Source organism: Gobius niger, assembly GCF_951799975.1.
Source record: "Gobius niger genome assembly, chromosome: 9".
In the NCBI taxonomy this organism is placed as follows: domain Eukaryota; kingdom Metazoa; phylum Chordata; class Actinopteri; order Gobiiformes; family Gobiidae; genus Gobius; species Gobius niger.
In genome coordinates, this window is record NC_136860.1 from 36,845,198 (window position 1) to 36,865,574 (window position 20,377).

At 41.1% G+C, this 20,377-nt stretch overlaps 1 protein-coding gene across 1 annotated transcript in view; it reads left to right on the top strand.

The window, feature by feature from the left end:
* The window catches only part of LOC306968079 (NACHT, LRR and PYD domains-containing protein 5-like), a 429,270-nt gene that overhangs the window by 42,035 nt on the left and 366,858 nt on the right, over positions 1 to 20,377 (top strand). The window contains exons 10-11 of the mRNA XM_079563345.1: positions 14,764 to 14,937; positions 17,310 to 17,477. Of these exons, the coding sequence (XP_079419471.1) occupies positions 14,764 to 14,937; positions 17,310 to 17,477 (342 nt within the window). The remainder of the gene's footprint in view (positions 1 to 14,763; positions 14,938 to 17,309; positions 17,478 to 20,377) is intronic.

The following is a 20,377-nucleotide window of genomic DNA, read 5'->3' on the forward strand; positions in this document are numbered from 1 at the left end:
AACACAACAAAGTATTAATCAAACATTACATCACATCAGGCCATATGTAGCTCCATTCTGGAGGTTTGGAGGAAACATGTAAACTCCACACAGAAAGCCCCGCCCAGGAATTTAACCTGGGACTTTCTAGCTCTGAGGCATAAGTGCTAACCACTGCACCACTGTTACAGAAAGTCCTTTATACTGATCAACATCATGTCCATGTTTTTGAATAATGTCCTTTATCCATAAACATAGACCTGTAAACTTTTACCCAGATGTAACAGATCAGTGATGATAAAGCAAACAAACTGCTCACTATTATTATTATTATTATTATTATTATTATTATTATTATTATTATTATTATTATTATTATTATTATTATTATTATTCCCACTCACTGACTAAAGGTGCCTCTTTAAAGGCCTGTTACCGCCTGTGTTTATGTCCTTGTGTTTCTCCAGATTGGTTCGTTGTTTTCTGCCCCAGAGCTGCTGTGGTCCTCTGGCCTCAGTGCTTTGCTCAGAGTCCTCCAGTCTGAGGTACCTGGATCTCAGTTATAACAAACTCCAGGACTCAGGAGTGGAGCTGCTGTGTGAGGGAATGAAGAGCGCCCCCTGCAGACTGGAGACACTCAGGTGAGGACAGAGTTAGTTTGTACAGAATTAAGATGGTTTTTGCGGCTGTTTAGTTTCTAAATCTGTTTGACAAATTTCAGGAAACAAAGACAAGAAAGTTTAATGTAATGTCATGTCTTTGAACGAACATCCAGAAAGTTTGTCAACCTTAAACATATTCACGTAATATGAAGAAGAACAAAAGGGCATGGATTGTTTTTTGTTTTGTTTTTTACTAAATATACAGTAAATGGTGTGAGGTGTCAGTCTGATAGATCATTAGAGCCGACATACCTGAAATAATCCTCTGTGGTTTGTTCTATTAAAATTTTACAAACTGTTATTAGTGATTTTTCCAGTCAGAATTTAAGAGGCTGATGTGACACTGTCTCTCCAGATTAAGGCACTGTTTCCTGTCAGAGAAGTGCTGTGGTCCTCTGTCCACGGTCCTCAGTTCAACAAGTCTAACTATCCTGGATCTCAGTAACAACGACCTCCAGGACTCAGGAGTAGAGCTGCTGTGTTCTGGACTGAAGAGCGCCCCCTGCAGACTGCAGACCCTCAGGTGAGTCTGATCCTGTGACTTTCAGGTTTTAAGCAGTGCCTCGATGCCACTGAAATCGAACTCTCTCCTGGTCACAGTTTGACAGTTCAGTTCCTGCTTTGACCCAGAAATGTCTCAGAGGGAAGAATTGTCTTGTAAATCAAATGTGTGTGGTTTTAGTCTGTCTGGATGTCTGGTCTCTGAGACGGGCGGAGCTGCACTGGTCTCAGCTCTGAGCTTTCCCTCCTCCAATCTGAGAGAGTTAGACATGAGCTACAACCATCCAGGACCCTCCGCTGAGCTCCTGAGCGCTCTACAAAACCAGCCCCACTTCTGCCTGGACTCTCTCAGGTGAGAAGCCCGTGAGGTTCTGTCACTTCAGCTTCACTTCAATGAGGGCAAATTGTTTTAAAATCAAAATTCAGTTTCTATGCACACAAAAATATGAACTGTGATAAATATGGGATTTGAATTTTCAGCTTTCCAGGTATAAGACGACCCGCTCTACCATCTGAGCCGCTGTTACAAAGAATATTTTACTACTTGATAAAGTCTTTAATTCAAACATTCAAATTGTGATTTGATTTGAGCTCTGCTCTATCAGTGACTGTTTCCCAAATAAACAGCAGTATGATCTGAATAACTGTTGCTGTTTTTCTCATAAGTCGCCAAAATACTTGGTATTGTCAGTTCTGTGTTTATTCCTCACCTGTGACATAAACTGTAGTAGTACAGGATACACTTTTGGACTTTGAGCAATGACCATGTTTCATTGTGTTTTAGGATGAAACCTTCCGGTGCCCAATACTTAACTCCAGGTCTGAGAAAGTGTGAGTTTGTGGTTCACAGAACTTCTGCCATTCAACAGGTCTAGTGATACGTGTCAACTATCATCCACTTGCTTCACTGTGTTTGTTTGTGCCTCAGATTCCTGTGACCTGGTCCTGGATGTGAACACAGCTCACAGAGCGCTCCGTCTGTCTGAGGACCTGAGAACAGTGAGTCATGTGGAGGAGGAGCAGCCGTACCCAGATCACCAGGACAGGTTCGACTGTTGGCTCCAGGTCCTGACCTCCACTGCTCTGGGGAGACGGTGCCGCTGGGAGGTGCAGTGGGACGGCTGTGGAGAGGATGACCCTGGGGGGGTGGACATTGCTGTGTGTTATAAAAAACTGAAGAGAAAAGGAGACGGTAAAGAATGTGTGTTTGGGCAAAATGATGAATCCTGGACTCTGAGAGTGTTTAAGGGGCAATACTCTTTCCATCACAGAGGAAAGGAGTATCAACGCCGCTCTTCTGCATCACAGCGAGTGAGAGTGTATTTGGATATTGATGCTGGATTACTGTGGTTCTATGAGGTGTCCTCTGATGGTAAATGGAGTGGCATCTATAGTTTCAGTGCCACTTTCACAGAAACTCTGGTGGCTGGGTTTGCATCCTACTGCAGTTCTGTCAGACTTATTTGAACTCCTGTCTTCAGCTGAACTCAAGACACAAAAGCATCAAGTGTGACGTACATTTATTGTAGCGGCGACAAAGGAAATGTAAGATTATAAAGTTTATAAATTAAAATGGATCCTTAAGAGTCGTCATAAACTGAACAGATCAGTTGTTTTAAACGTTAATTTCAGTCAAATCGTAAATGATACGGCTAAAAACAAACAAACACTATTGTCATATATTGTGGAAACTGTAAAAATGATTTCCTGCTGTAATCCCAAATCAATAAAACAATAAATCGATCCTCGAACATTTTATCTGTGCTATGCATCAATGTTCAAAGTTGTTTTCATTTTTACTTCAGACATTATTGATTATATTTCATGCAGTCATAGAAATGAAGCAGACCATGCACCAACAAGTGAAGATAATAACTCACACTCCTCAGGGGCTCTCGTGGGGTTGATGATCCTATGGGGTGTTGGGAAGAGTTACTTTTAACAGTTACTGCTACTCTATTATGAAAGTACTGTGTTGGAGAACTCATGTGTCAAGCATAGAAAACAATCCTTCATTTATTCCTGCCAAACTCAAATGGATCAGATTTGTGCGATCAGATTCAATAACAATCCACATATGGAGCTTCTATGAAACGTTGACATAGTGCCCCCTGCTGGCTAGTGTTGGTACTGCGCCCTGTGAACGTGATCCAGACCAGTGACTGAAGTAGATAAACCAAGTCCAGACCAACAAGTGTGAACATGACCTCAGAAACAGGAAAAATGTGTGAGGATAAAGTGTCCAATGAAAGAACAATGTCTGTAAAACATAACCACAGTCTGACTTTCTGTCTCTTCCAGGTTGATTATCTCAGACCTTTGTTCATCACAGTCTCTTGTTGGGTTTCTCTGATCCAGATGAAGCCGACCTGAGTCTCAAAGTTGGCTCCGTCCCGAACGTGTGAGAAGTATTTTTGAGGGTTACAGCAGGTGCAGGGCGTCACCTCAGGCCTGTCCCGCACCGTGTGGTCGTGAATGTGCTCAGGCAGGACCCCCCCGTTCTCCAACAGCAGTCTGGAAGAGACAGACTTTATTGTCCCCGTAAGGAGAGGTGTCCCCTTCTGACATGAGGAGAACATGAACGGTCACAGTCACAGAGACAACATGACGTCCTGGGCCGACACTGCTAATCCCTCATAGGAATATATTGGTAGAAGAAAACCACTGGCCACATGAGAATCCAATAGGAAGTATAATAGTGATATCCTCTCCACTGTTCCCCGTGTTAACCTTGTTTTCTCTTGTCCATTCATTGAATAAACAGCCTGGTTTGGCGTCGGGACCCACAGTCACCCTGGGACGACGAGCCGTGACCCAAATACGAGTACGAGTATACTTAGACTTGTAAATACAATGTCAAATATCGTCTTTTCCTCAAACACTGTTGTTGAATAAGCGTTAAAAAAGCTGCAATGATGATGAAACAACCCAATAAAAGCCATTGTAACAGACTCGAGCAGTGATTCTAGACTTTCTCTGTGCATAAATATCCAAACGGTGGCTCAGCGGTTAGTTTCCTGCACGTGTAACGAGGAAATGTTTTTTTATTGAATTTCATCAAAATGTATCCGATTATTAAAATCATAATCAGCTTTAACCCCCTTTTTATTTTGAGTGTATTTTGCCTGGCAGAGGTGGTTTTCATGGCTACGCCCTTTGCTCCTCCCCTTTGTCTGCTGTGTGATGTGACAACGGTATGTAACTGGTTTGGCTCTGTGATTTTATGATCATTTCGGAAATTTTACTCAACTTTATATCAGTTTAATTTGTTTTACCTGTGACATAACACTGCTAAATCTATGTTTTAAGTGATTGTTTGAATTTTGGAGGATTTATATTTGGTCAAGTTTAGATGTTGTCAATCGTTGTCAGCTTGTCAGGGGAGTAACTGCCACAGCTCCATAGATAAAATGTACAGTTAATACTCTGTAAATAATACTCTTGTATCTGGTGTGGTGCGTTTAGGGGCAGAAGAGTGAATCAGACCACCTGTAATCACCTGTCCTGGTTATGTGTGATTCCAGGTATGTAATTAATGGGGAGTGTAATATTAGTCATTTTCAGTTATATCAGTTTCATTGTTGTTTGTGTTTGAATTTTGTGTAAATACTTAAATCACTATACGATCATGCCCGGCCCCTTTGACTGCTGTGTGATGTGACAACGGGGCAGAAGAGAGAATCAGACCACCTGTAACCACCTGTCCTGGTTATGTGTGATTCCAGAGATTCATATAAAGCCACAAAACCTGTTCGAGTGGTCTCATCACTGCAGCCTGGGTCAAACTTCGAGAGGTGACACACGGGGCCTTTCTGTGCGGAGTTTGCATGTTCTCCCCGTGTCTGCGTAAGTTTCCTCCAGGTACTCCGGTTTACCCGAGCACTAAAAACATGTACAATAAGTGAATCCTCCAGCCAGGTCATTAACCTCTTAAACCCCGCCTTAACCCAGCTCTGGAGCGCTGAAGCTTACAGCCTATAGGCCAGTCTAACGCCTCATTTGAAAGCTAAGACCTACAACAAGGATCTAAGACTTTTCCTTGTGTTGTCGTCACATTACTATTGTGTTTTTATTAATATTTGTGGCTTTTGTATCACTTTTTTGTCACAGTTTTTCCTGTGTTCTCAGCCTCATTCACGTCTAGTTTTTGACGCTTTGTGTTATTGCGCTGTCGCCGTTTTGTCGAAGTGTTTTAACCAAGTGCATTTTCTCCAGTTCAGCTTCACCCAAATCTACAATGTTACAGCCTATGGACCAGACTAACACCTCATTTGAAAGCTAAGGCCTACAAATCTGACCTAGAAGGAACTTGTTGCTGCACTGTTGACACTTTTGTGCCACTTTTGTATAACTTCATCACATTTTTGTTACATTTTCACCACTTTTTGTCACTTTTTTGTCATAGGCATGTTTTCATTTCCCAGTGGATGTCAAACCAAAGGACTATATCATTATGGACCTTCATCTGACCTGAACTCACGACTCTTTGATTATAAACCTGGTTCTCTCTCCTCACAGAGCTACACAAACGCTATGACTTCACAATATACTGAGCCTGGTGAGACCAGAATGATCCTCTGTTTGGTTTTATACAGAGGGATATCGCTGGTACTGCGGTGAGTCTGGTTTCCAGGCAACAATATACGAGGCTTCTTTAAGTCCAACAGATACCAGTCTACACCTGGGCACACGAACAGCCATGGAGGTACCTCTGGGAAACACTAAAACTGCACTAATCTGGAGATCATGGACACAGTAATCCTGAGCCAACTGGTTCCAACCAATTCTCCAAAAATGGTCTCTTTGGCTCCTTCCATAAATGCAATCCCTCAGTGTTTGCTTTGTGGGATGAGACTCCCCATGACTTTCCAAATGAACTCAGTAATTTACCAGAATTTGCTTCCTCCTCAATCGTGGCATTTCCTCCATCTCCACCTGTAATGCATTCACTGGAGATGTTTCAACGGCTCCACACGCTCAAGGCTCAGGCCTGTATTACATCCAACCTTTTAGCAAAGAAGGAGCTGCTGCTGATCCGTATGTCACACACCCATAATCCAACACTGACTTTATTAAGGTCTGATAGAGCCGTTTTAAAGCAGAGCATCTCCACAATCTCTCCCTGCCAAACATCTCATCACATCAACGACCTTTTTACTTTCCTCTTCAATCCTGTCAATATGATCCTTCCAAGTTAAACGTGTATCAAAAACAACATCCAAAGTTTAAATAGTTCACTCTCTCGATGACTGAGCCAGTCTCTTCACTGTCGTCACAAGTGTGCACCACTTCCGGTGAAAAATGCAGAAGTGTGAACAGGATTTATGACTGAAAGTATTTGAAGACAGACACTTGTTCAGTACTCGGTAAGTTAACTTGTCCATGGATAGAAATGTTGCTAATGTTTTTGCAAAGTACTGCGTGGGTGTGTACAGAAATGTAATACATTCATTTTAAAATACTGAGCCATTTTCTTCACTGTCTTCACACATTGTTGCGCAACATTTCTGGTGTAAAATACGGAAATGTGAACAAGATGTAAGACAAAGCTGAAAGTTTTTGAAGACAGACACTTGTTCAGTACTCGGTAAGTTAACTTGTCCATGATTAGAAATGTTGCTGATGTTTTTGCAAAGTATTGTGTGGGTACCAGTGTTCATTTTGACAACATATTTTAATTTGGTTTTAGTCTTAGTCTTTTGAGTAAAATGTAATTCAATTTTAGTCTAGTTTTAGTCGACTAAAATTAAGACAAATGTAGTCGACTTTGCATTGATAATATTCATTATAATCATATTTAACCTTGTCCCTCTGCTTCATGGAGCTGCTCCACATGAGCTCAGAGCTGCTCCTTTGGCAGTGATTGTAAATGACATGAGGCTCTTTCAGACTTTCGATAGAAGTTTGGATGATTTTAGTCTCTCCTTTTCATTTCTACTTAGTCTTATTTTAGTCGACTAAAATATCTGGACATTTTAGTCATAGTTTTAGTCTCATGAAAAACGTTTCATTTAGTTTTAGTCCAATTTTAGTCGACAAAACATCATTTTAACTAAAATTAAGACTAAAAATTTTAGTCGACAATATTAACACTGGTATTTACAGAAATGTAATACATTCATTTTAATAGTACTGGTATCTGTTTTCATGTGAAATGTTTCTATTTTTACGAGAGAAGTGCATTTGTTAAGTTAGCTGTAAACTTCTGTTCATTTGAGCTACCGAGTACCGAGGACGTTAATGACGCTTATCAAGCCTGTGGTTCAAGAAATTACTTAATACTAGAGAAAACAAATATGAAAATAAATATATTGTATGAGGAAGTTGCTAAACGATAGGCCGACGTCTCCCACTTATGTAAAAATCACCAAACGCACATTTTCCTGAAAATCGTCCAGTGGAAAAACTTCATAAATAAAAGGTCCAGTATGAGATTTTTACTCATTAACCTCTTACCCCCCGCCTTAACCGAGCTCATGTCCTCCAGTTCGGCTTTGCCCAAATCTAAAAGCTTCTCGACTGCAGAGCAACAGCTTAACCCCTTAACCCCCGCCTGAACCGAGCACTTTTTCTCCAGTTTGGCTTTACCCCAAAAGCTGTGAAAATAGCAACAAAACTGAGACTAAAACAGTGATGGAAATGTGACAAAAAAGTGACGAAAAATTGATGAAAAAGTTGCAAAAATGTCACAAGAAATTGACAAGAAATTGACAAAAAATGACCAAAATGTGACAAAAAATGTGACAAATGTGATAAAAAATGGACAAAAAAAGTACAAAAATTTCATGAAAATTTGACCAAAAAAAAGTTACAAAAATGAGTTGAAATCCCAACAGAAAATGATGGCAAAAAAGAATCTGATGACGCCTCGGTTCAGGCGGGAGTTAAGAGGTTAACACGCCTCATTTGAAAGCTAAGACCTACAAAAGAGATCCCAACTTTGTTGTAACATTGTCGCCACATTTTTGTCATTTTTTTGTCATTTTTCGCAACTTTTTTATCAAGATTCTGTCAGTTTTTGTTCCTTTTGTTGTTGCTTTTTCTCATTACTTTTTTTTGTCGTGTTTTTGCCAAGTTTTTGTTGCTATTATGAGTCTTTTTTCAAGAAGCTTTTAGATTTGGGTAAAGCCACACTGGAGAAAATGTGCTTGATTCAGGTGGGGGTTAAGAGGTTAAAAGACTGGAAATGTGCTAAATTACATTCAGTCACAATAATAACCTGTGACACTTGTTTGTTTAGGCTTAGCACATGTTTGAAACACCAATTTAGAAAACTCTTACATCGTTTTGGTGTTTTATTGCACATAAATTATCACATTATTGGTAAAAAAAAAAGTTATAATATAAGTTACACTATGGTAGATGTTTGTTTTGTTTATTAATTCACAGGCCTGACTCATTTTCTTTCCTCAAGAGGAAGATGGAGGAGGGTCCTGGGCCGAGATGTGAGTCCATCAAGAGTGACCGCTCCATGGGTCTTCCTATGGCCTTCAAAAATAAACGTTCTTCCTCTGATTTGTGAGTCCATCAAAATTATTTTCAGGTGTATTTGTTTAATATATATTTGACTAACTGTACCATGCATTATAGTGTGCCAAAAACACCTCCCACTGGTCCCAGATGTGAGTCCATGAAGAGTGACCACTCCATGTATCATCCTATTGCCTTCAATGATAAACGTTCTTCCTCTGATTTCAAGTGAGTCCATCAAAAATGCTAAATAAATCTTTTTTTTTTCACTAATTGTACCATGTATCACAGATTGGCAAAATCACCTCCCACTGGTCCCAGACGTGAGTCCATCAGAAGTGACCGCTCCATGGATCCTCCTATTGCCTTCAATAATGAACCTTCTGCTGAGCCTCGGTGAGTTTCTGGTTCTGAAGTCCTGGACAAATAAATACGTACATTTATTGATCCACAAGAGAAAGTTCATTGTCACAATAATCAAAACATTCTTACAATACAACAATACAAAGATACCAATGGTACATTTCTAATATAGTTTAGTTCCACAATTTCACACATACAGTCAGGAAATCAACTTATCATCATGTAATGCAAAGTTTTTAAAGTATCAGTTTTCCCACAATGAATGTGGGAAAACTGACACTTTAAAGCTTCAAGCTTTTCAACAGGGTCCATCAACTCCCTGAGCAAACACAACGTTACAAATATTAAACCGAGGATAGTTCACAACAGAACTAGTTAAAGAGGAGAGGATGGACTAATATGTGCTGATTGTCTCACACTCCTGTATGAGATACAGCAACAGCTCAGGTGACATTCTGACAGACACATATTAATGACAAGTTTATTTGTAGAGCACAATTCACACACAAGGAAACTCAACGTGCTTCACAGTTGCATAAAATATAATAATAATAAATAAAAAAAAATCATATTATAAAATAAGAAAATCCTTTCACCGCCAACCAATGTCCCGTCCGACCTAAAGAATCAGTGGTGTTGTGTGGAAAACTCCCTGCTTGACTTTTACGTCAGCAGTGACGTACCCACGCATTTGCGTGCATTAACTTTATTCTTTATAGTTCGCGAGTGGACACAAGTAGAGCGCCGTCCACATGGCGCTACGAGCGTGACATTTATGTGGCTGTACGTGTGCGTTAATGACGATGTGAGTACATAATGTCGGTCTATATTTTGGTTACATTCACCCTCTTTGCGTTTGGTAACTCTGTAGACTTACTTTACCTCGATGTTTAGTGTAATGGTAAAGTTCTTGTTCCTTTAGAAAACGGTAAATTCAATTTATATTTCCTAAGTTACTGCCTGACGTATGTTCGGGATTGGAAGTACATTTATAAATATATCAAACTTACAGTGTTTATTCAGCTGTCAAGTTCATAGTTCCACTTTTATTTCAATTGACAGAAATGTTAATATTTCTTGTGCTTCGGCGCCGTTGGCTCTGACGTTTGCTAGAAGTTCCTGAGATAACTCACTTTTTCCATGTGTGGTCTTAGAGCGCCATCTTGTGGCTTATAATGGTAGTGCAGTGTAATTTGCCTGCATTTCTTTCAGTGACTGCGTAGCATATTATTTAGTACTTTGCAGTAATTTCGTTTTTTAGTCAATCTTATGTTTATGAGTGCAACGATAATACTGTATATTATGCCATACTATTGAACAAGTCAGTACATACTGATGTATATTATTTGAATAGTGTGTATAATAGTATATTTGCTTTGTACAGCGCACTTCTGCACTCTAATATATAACTATATTGTTCATTTACAGAAACCACACTCACCAAATCCTACAATAAATCTGTCATTTACAAAGGAAGTCGCAGCTATTCTGTGACAGGAATACTTAGCCAGTGAGGGCGCCACCTGCTGTTAACGTACACCGCTACATGTACAGGATGGCTTTAAACAGTCCAACTTACAATGTGCATCAATAATAGCAAAAAAATCTATCATCTATAATAAAGTAAATTGGATCTGTTTTTTAGTGTTGTCCGAGACACAAACCTATGTACAAATCAGCATTTATTTATGTGAATTTACAACATTCTGCACAGCATATACAGGCCTACAGAGGAGCAGGTACATAAAGATTTTGACTGAATATGAACTTCATTTCACTGTGTGTCATCAGTCAAACAGAACATCACGATTCAGGACTTGAACAGTTGACTCAGACTGAGCTGGACGCCATATTTAAGGTCTGCACTTTACCAAATGTGTCTCGCTTCTTTTCTCTCAGATTTGTCCTTTGATTTTGTGACTGTTTATTCTCATTTTAGCGGCTCGAGGAAACACTTGTGACATTTGTCAAAGATGAACTGAAGAGGTTCCAAAAAGTTCTGTGCTCAAATGACCCAGAATGCTTTGATAAAGAGGAGGAGGAGGAGGAAGATCAGAATAACCGAGAGGCTTTTCTCAAGATAACTCTGGATTTCCTGAGAAGGATGAACCAGGAGTCACTGGCTGAGCGTTTACACAGCAGTAAGTCCACAGTCAGGCTCACTGTGTCAGGGCGAGTGATGACGATCACAATGTTTTTGTGTTTCAGAAAGTCCTTCAGGCGTTTGTCAGAGCAAACTGAAGAGTCTCCTGAAGCAGAGGTTCAGCTGTGTGTCTGAGGGCATCAGTAAAGAAGGAAAACAAACCCTCCTGAACCAGATCTACACAGAGCTCTACATCACAGAGGGAGGGGCCTCAGAGGTCAACCAGGAACATGAGGTTAGGCACATCCAGGCTGCGTCCAGGAAAAGATCCACATCTGAAACTACTATCTTATGTGAAGACCTCTTTAAAGGCCCCGCCCCAAAACTGGGACCAATCAGAGAGGAGCCAACAATGGGACAAGAGCAAATCAGAGCAAAGGAAATAAGGAGGCAGTCACCACCAGTCACGGAACAGGTGATAAAGAAACAACGTCCGGTAAAAAACATGTTTAAAAAGATGACTTCTGGACTCTGGTCAGTCAAAACGGGAAAGACAAAAAAGCGAGAACCAAATGAAAGAGAAGAGAAACCAATCAGAGCAGAGCAGACAGAGAAACCAATCAGTGCAGAGCTGACAGAGGAACCAATCAGAGCAGAGCAGACAGGGAGGCGGGGGCCAGTCAGGACGGTGCTGATGAAGGGCGTGGCTGGCATCGGGAAAACGCTGCTGACTCAGAAGTTCAGTCTGGACTGGGCTGAAGGCAAAGCCAACCAGGACATCCAGCTGCTGTTCCCCTTCACTTTCAGAGAGCTCAATGTGCTCAGAGACAGACAGTTCAGTCTGATGGAGCTGCTGCACCATTTCTTCAGTGAAGCTAAAGGACTGTGCAGTTTAGAACATCTAAAGGTGCTCTTCATCTTTGACGGTCTGGACGAGTGCAGACTTCCTCTGGACTTCAGCCGGACCCGGGTCCTGACTGAGCCCACAGAGAGCGCCTCAGTGGAGGAGCTGCTGGTGAACCTTGTCAGGGGGAGCCTGCTTCCCTCCGCTCGCCTCTGGATAACCACACGCCCCGCGGCGGCCAATCAGATCCCGGCAGAGTGCGTCTCCATGGTGACAGAGGTGCAAGGGTTCACCGACCCACAGAAGGAAGAGTACTTCAGGAAGAGGTTCAGAGACGAGGCCACAGCCGTCATCTCCCACATTAATAAATCTCTAAGTCTTTACATCATGTGCCACATGCCAGTTTTCTGCTGGATCCTCTCCTCAGTCCTGGAGCATGTGCTGAAAGAGAAAGAGGGAGAAGAGCTGCCTCATACCTTCACACAGATGTACATCCACTTCCTCGTGGTCCAGGCCAAAGTCAAGGGCCTCAAGTACGATGGACGCTCTGCAACAGACTCTCCCTGGAGTCCAGAGACCAGGGAGATGGTGCAGGCTCTGGGAAAACTGGCCTTTGAGCAGCTGCTGAAAGGAAACCTGATCTTCTACGAGTCAGACCTGAGCGAGTGTGGGCTGGACGCTGCAGAGATCGCTCGTTACTCTGGAGTCTTCACACAGGTCTTTAGAGAGGAGCCAGGCCTGTACCAGGACAAGGTCTACTGCTTCATCCATCTGAGTGTGCAGGAGTTTCTGGCTGCGCTTCACGTCCATCAGACCTTCTTCAGCTCTGGAGTTAACCTGCTGTCCACACAACAGACCTCTGAGAGCCCTGAGGATGAGTTTGTAGCCTTCTACCGCTCTGCTGTGGACCGTGCTTTAGAAAGTCCAAACGGACACCTGGACTTGTTCCTGCGCTTCCTCCTGGGGCTGTCTCTGCCGACCAATCAGAGTCTGCTACCAGTTTTACTGACTCAGACAGAAATTAGCCCTGAGGTGAATCAGAAAACTATTGAGTACATCAAAGAAAGGATTGGTGAGGGTTTGTCCACTGAGGGAAGTATCAACCTGTTCCACTGTCTGAATGAACTGAACGACCACACACTGGTTGAACAGATCCAGGAAAACATCTCAGAAGAACGTCTGTCTGACATGACTCCTGCTCTGTGGTCCGCTCTGGTCTTCTTCCTTCTGTCCTCAGACACTGAACTTGAGGTCTTTGATCTGAGGAAATACTTTGCTTCACCAACAGCTTTTTTGAAGCTGCTGCCAGTCATCAAAGCCAGCAAAACGGCCATGTGAGTGACATCATTTTATTCTCAACTATTAAAACCCTTGTGGGTCAGTGAGGTCACGGACCTTAGAGGGTGTGGTCTCTGCATTGTGAAGTACAGAGTCAGAGTCTAAAATGTGTGAGGGCCTCAAGGGGCTGGAATTACATCAAGATGAATTCAGTCACGAGTTTGTACACCATGTGTTGTACATATTTTATATTTTATCTTTTTTATTTTGCCTATTACTCCGGAATGGAAAGAGATAGAAACTTACAGATTTTTGTTTTGGAATCTACTATTTTTTGTCGGCCTAACAAACAATAAATAATTCACCTCGGGTCCTGAAGGCAGATCACACTCCCCCGCCCCACTGTGTATGTTCTTGTTTCTACGAACAAGAACTCTGGAACCGTACGTGACAGACTTCCTGTCTTTTGTTTTGGAATGTACTCATTCCTCACTTTTAAAGGTCTCACGGAAACTGTGCAACAACAAATTCAATAGTTCTTCAAATCCATGTCAAAGGTAAAGCGACATGAACGCCTGGATATTTTGCTCTTTTTGTCAAAAATAAACATTTCTCCTGTACAACCTTTATTATCATCTCCTTATCACTAGGGCCACTGAAAACATTGTTCTCATCTGTTCCCTTCTCATCTCTACTTAATTTTACATTTAATTCCCTTTGTTTTTCAGAAACGCATATATGCTTGACTTTTGCCTTTTTTTTTTCTCAATCCATCATGTTTATTACATGTTTATTACATGTTTATTACATGTTTATTACAGTCCTATGACCCCACTACAGCATCATTATGACGTAAATATCAACTGTCCTGAAAACAAAGATGTACAGGTGTATATATCACTTAATAGTCCATTATAAGAGGATGTTTTTTGATCAATAAAACAAAAATGAACCAGGTGAGACCCACAAGAATCAGGGTTTTTACATAAATGTTACACATGTTTCATTTGATCTGTAAACAAACCCACTGATATCTGTCAAATAAGCAATTACACACTTTTACAGAATCAAATACTTGAAATATACTTGCATGTATAACTTTAAAACCTAAACACCTGTAGAAAGGCAAAGAGTTTTCCTTTATTGATTGTTTTTAAGACTTTTATCAGTATAATGGCTGACTCAATAGGAGGTGGAAACGTTCAGGTTTTCAGTGTGAGGCTATATTTAAATTCATGATGTCCAGGTGAGCTGTGGTGGCCCCATGTTCTGGTGCCTGTAATAATAATTAAACTAATCACTGGAGCTGTAGAGTTGAAAACCACTGGGGACACAATTTGAGAACCACCAATACAACAGTTTATTTTTTGAAAAGTCTTTATGGCTCCACCTCAGTTCTGTTATGAGGCAGAAAGATGGAAAAGTGTGGAAGCAACAGATAAGTTCAATAATCATGAATAAAATTCAGAGACCGTGACTGTAATTATGAAATACTAATCAAGGATGGTCTGTATTATTATGTTTTAAGGCTGTATTGACACAGACTTCAGTTAATGTGGTTATTATAATGTCCTGTATTTCAGTTTGAGGGACTGTTCTCTGTCCGAGAGCTCCTGTGGCCAACTGGCCTCAGTCCTCGGCTCAGAGTTCTCCAGTCTGAGGAACCTGGATCTCAGTTACAATGGCCTTCATGACTCGGGAGTGGAGGTGCTCTGCTCTGGACTGATGAGTGTCAACTGCAGACTGGAAACTCTCAGGTGAGGAAAAAATAGATTGATTTGCCTTTTTAAAATCATGTTTGTGTTAGATACAGGACTATCTACTAAAACAGCAAATAATATACAGAACCTTCAGAGGATGTTATGTTTTACTCACAGGCTTAGAAATTGTCATTTAGCATCTCTATTAACATAATGTTAATAGCATGTATGATTAAATATACTGGTTCAATTGGGCTGGACCAGAAGCTAGATCCGCTCATGGAGGTGTAGGTGCAGAAACAATACACAGAGCCTTATTGCGTTTACGTGATAAGCCTTATTAAGTGGAAAACGGGTATTTACAAAATGTACATATTTACAGTCCTGCAGGAACACATAGACAAACTATGGTATAGAAGCACAATGTGTTTTCGTTACTTAGACAGCATGGTTATTTCAACAAACAACAACCAGCATCAAAACAAAACAAAACAAAAATAGTTCAGTCCAAAAAAACCCAAAACGCGTCGTTCCCACCTAACCGACACTACGTCCACAATAAGTTTGAATTCTTACTCCATTACAAAGAATGGCTTAGTGTCCATTGGGGTTATTTCCAAGTGTGAGTTAGTCCATACGCGTTAACAGTTTAGTTCGTGTGGACGCGGAAGGCGGAGAAGGAAAAGGTGGGAGAGGACTGCGCCACAACGGCTCCTACCAGACCGCAGAAGAGGTTTGGGTTGTTTCTCCGGGCTCTAGGCTCAGCTCGCCATCACGAGTGGACTCGACAGGGCAACTGGTCTGTTCAAATAAACAGGACCAAATCAATAAACATTGTAAACATCGTAAACGAACGCTAGCTAGACTTTTTTTCTTCTTCCAGTGTACACACAACATGGGTCTCAAAACACCTACAAAGTGTGTTGCGCACACACATAAACATTACAGGTATCCAAACATGACAGTTTCAAAACAAGGCAATGCGCTACATCAAAACAATACATTGATGCATCAACTCGCCGATTTCCACTCAATAATCTGTCCCACAGCGAGAACCCCAGAGTCTACGGCGGCGGTTAATGGACTTCTACAAGCGTGAAATGTACAATGAAGGTTTAGTTTAAATCAACGGAGAACTACAGCGAAGTAGAGCTAGTTTACGAACCTGTTGCAGCCGTCCTGTTGCTTCTCTCCCACCTTCTGCCGGAGAGAAGAAACAGGAAGCTTGTATAGGAGCCCTACTGTGACGTGATTGGCTACGGACATCTCGCGAGGGAAAAAGGTGCGCGCGGGTGTGGTCACGTGTTGCGGCCACGGCAGACTAGAAATTTCATATTTAATTTTATTCTAAAAAGGCACGATTTTATGTGGGTTACAAAGTGCACATGAGAAGAATTATGAAAAACAGACTCAAATATTTCTATATCTTATTTCTGTGTAAACTTTAAATCGTCTTTTGCTCCATTTTAGAAACATTTTCAAATATGAGTCATTTGGACTGAGTTGTTTTGAATTGAAGACATTTGACGTCTTATCCAGGGGCATCTTCAGCCCTGACGTTCCCTGGTCTGGAAAGCTAGATTTTGCTTTTTGCTGCTCGTTTATTTCCTCTGAAACGTCTCAGGTTTTTTTCCAGCTTCATTTTTTTTTCACAATTTAAAAACTGGATAAATCAGATGCCTGAGATTTAAGAATAAAACAGTTTAATTCACTTTCCACAACTAATGTAATGTCCCTGCTGTATTAACACTATACTGTATATTATTATACTATTCTGAATTTCAGGTAATATTAATTATTATTATGTAAAGTGTGTGGTCATAGAAAATATACAGTATTTACTGCACAAAGATATTAAACATTGAAGTATTTCTGGGTTTTATTCCAAAGGCCGATATTATTTAATACATTTTGTGGATTTTTTCGTGAAAATGTAATAAAATCAACAAGAAAAACTGACTCCAAGTAAAACATCATCACATTATAAGATTTCGGGCTCATCTAAATGGAGCTGGGTACCCATTTTTATTTGTTTTCAATACCAGTACTTTAACAATACTTGGTTTACGATACTGATACCTGAACAATACTTTTTTCAATAACGATACTAAAATATTTGTCATTTAGAACCAAAAAACAGAACAATAATGATAATGTATTTCATAAAAGACCATTTCTTTTCAATTTGTTTCATTTATTTGAGTTGAAACAAGTCACTTCCTTTAATGTCGTCTCTGGACAAACAGGCGTCACAACTTGGATCTAAAGATATAATTTTTTCAGTTTCTGTTTTCGATACATTTATTTTCTCGATATCAGACTTGTGTTGTTTAACGATACCCAGCCCTACAACTAAAGTGGTGCAACTACTGTATGTTCTGGTGCTGAAAACTCCCACAATCTGGAGCCTGATTATTTTTATCTTTCAGTCTGAGAGACTGTGGCCTGTACCAGACCGACTGTGGTCCTCTGTCCTCTGTCCTGGAGTCCTCCTGTCTGAGGATCTTGGATCTCACTTTAAACAGGCTGAAGGACTCAGGAATGGAGCAACTGTGTTCTGCACTGAAGAGCTCCACCTGCAGACTGGAAACCCTGAAGTAAGAACACAACACAGTATTAATCAAACATTACATCACATCAGGCCATATGTAGCTCCATTCTGGAGGTTTGGAGGAAACATGTAAACTCCACACAGAAAGCCCCGCCCAGGAATTTAACCAGGGACTTTCTAGCTCTGAGGCATAAGTGCTAACCACTGCACCACTGTTACAGAAAGTCCTTTCTACTGATCAACATCATGTCCATGTTTTTGAATAATGTCCTTTATCCATAAACATAGACCTGTAAACTTTTACCCAGATGTAACAGATCAGTGATGATAAAGCAAACAAACTGCTCACTATTATTATTATTATTATTATTATTATTATTATTATTATTATTATTATTATTATTATTTTTTCCACTCACTGACTAAAGGTAAGTGCCTCTTTAAAGGCCTGTTCCCGCCTGTGTTTATGTCCTTGTGTTTCTCCAGATTGGTCGTTTGTTCACTGTCCCAGAGCTGCTGTGGTCCTCTGGCCTCAGTGCTTTGCTCAGAGTCCTCCAGTCTGAGGAACCTGGATCTCAGTGATAACGACCCCCTGGACTCAGGAGTGGAGCTGCTGTGTGAGGGACTGAAGAGCGCCCCCTGCAGACTGGAGACACTCAGGTGAGGACAGAGTTAGTTTGTACAGAATTAAGATTGTTTTTGCGGCTGTTTAGTTTCTAAATCTGTTTGACAATTTTCAGGAAACAAAGACAATAAAGTTTAATGTAATGTCATGTTTTTGAACGAACATCCAGCAAGTTTGTCAACCTTAAACATATTAACGTAATGTGAAGAAGAACAAAAGGGCTTGGATTGTTTTTGTTTTGTTTTTTACTAAATATACAGTAAATGGTGTGAGGTGTCAGTCTGATAGATCATTAGAGCCGACCTACCTGAATTTTCGCTGAAATAATCCTCTGTGGTTTGTTCTATTCAAATTTTACAAACTGTTACTAGGGATTTTTTCAGTCGGAATTTAAGAGGCTGATGTGACACTGTCTCTCCAGATTAAGGCACTGTTTCCTGTCAGAGAAGTGCTGTGGTCCTCTGTCCACGGTCCTCAGTTCAACAAGTCTAACTCTCCTGGATCTCAGCAACAACGACCTCCGGGACTCAGGAGTAGAGCTGCTGTGTTCTGGACTGAAGAGCGCCCCCTGCAGACTGCAGACCCTCAGGTGAGTCTGATCCTGTGACTTTCAGGTTTTAAGCAGTGCCTCGATGCCACTGAAATCGAACTCTCTCCTGGTCACAGTTTGACAGTTCAGTTCCTGCTTTGACCCAGAAATGTCTCAGAGGGAAGAATTGTCTTGTAAATCAAATGTGTGGTTTTAGTCTGTCTGGATGTCTGGTCTCTGAGACGGGCGGAGCTGCACTGGTCTCAGCTCTGAGCTTTCCCTCCTCCAATCTGAGAGAGTTAGACATGAGCTACAACCATCCAGGACCCTCCGCTGAGCTCCTGAGCGCTCTACAAAACCAGCCCCACTTCTGCCTGGACTCTCTCAGGTGAGAAGCCCGTGAGGTTCTGTCACATCAGCTTCCCTTCAATGTGGGCAAATTGTTTTCTAATCAAAATTCAGTTTCTATGCACACAAAACTGTGATAAATATGGGATTTGAATTTTCAGCTTTCCAGGTATAAGACGACCCGCTCGACCATCTGAGCCGCTGTTACAAAGAATATTTTACTACTTGATTAAGTCTTTCATTCAAACATTCAAATTGTGATTTTATTTGAGCTCTGCTCTATCAGTAACTGTTTTCCAAATAAACAGCAGTATGATCTGAATAACTGTTGCTGTTTTTCTCATCAGTCGCCAAAATACTTGGTATTGTCAGTTCTGTGTTTATTCCTCACCTGTGACATAAACTGTAGTAGTACAGGATACACTTTTGGACTTTGAGCAATGACCATGTTTCATTGTGTTTTAGGATGAAACCTTCCGGTGCCCAATACTTAACTCCAGGTTGGAGAAAGTGTGAGTTTCTGGTTCACAGAACTTCTACCATTCAACAGGTCTAGTGATATGTGTCAACTATCATCAACTTGCTTCACTGTGTTTGTTTGTGCCTCAGATTTCTGTGACCTCGTCCTGGATGTGAACACAGCTCACAGAGCGCTCCGTCTGTCTGAGGACCTGAGAACAGTGAGTCATGTGAAGGAGGAGCAGCCGTACCCAGATCACCAGGACAGGTTCGACTGTCTGCCCCAGGTCCTGACCTCCACTGCTCTGGGGAGACGGTGCCTCTGGGAGGTGCAGTGGGACGGCTGTGGAGAGGATGACCCTGGGTGGGTGGACATTGCTGTGTGTTATAAAAAACTGAAGAGAAAAGGAGACGGTAAAGAATGTGTGTTTGGGCAAAATGATGAATCCTGGACTCTGAGAGTGTTTAAGGGGCAATACTCTGTTCATCACAGAGGAAATGAGTATCGAGTCGGCTCTTCTGCATCACAGCGAGTGAGAGTGTATTTGGATATTGATGCTGGAATACTAACTTTCTATGAGATGTCCTCTGATGGTAAATGGCGTGGCATCTTTAGTTTCTGCGCCACTTTCACAGAAACTCTGGTGGCTGGGTTTACATCCTACTGCAGTTCTGTCAGACTGATTTGAACTCCTGTTTTCAGCTGAACTCAAGGCACAAAAGCATCAAGTGTGACGCACATTTATTGTGGCAACGACAAAGGAAATGCAAGATTATAAAGTTTATAAACTAAGAGTCGTCATAAACTGAACACATCAGTTGTTTTCAACATTAATTTCAGACAAATTGTAAATAATATCATTAAATAAATAAACAAACAAACCATAAAACTGTAAAAATGTGTCATGAGTCGTTCTCCAGAAGCAGCGCATGGCTTTGTGTGTGGTGGAGTTTGCAGGCACGAGAGCCCGGTGGTCGACTGGTG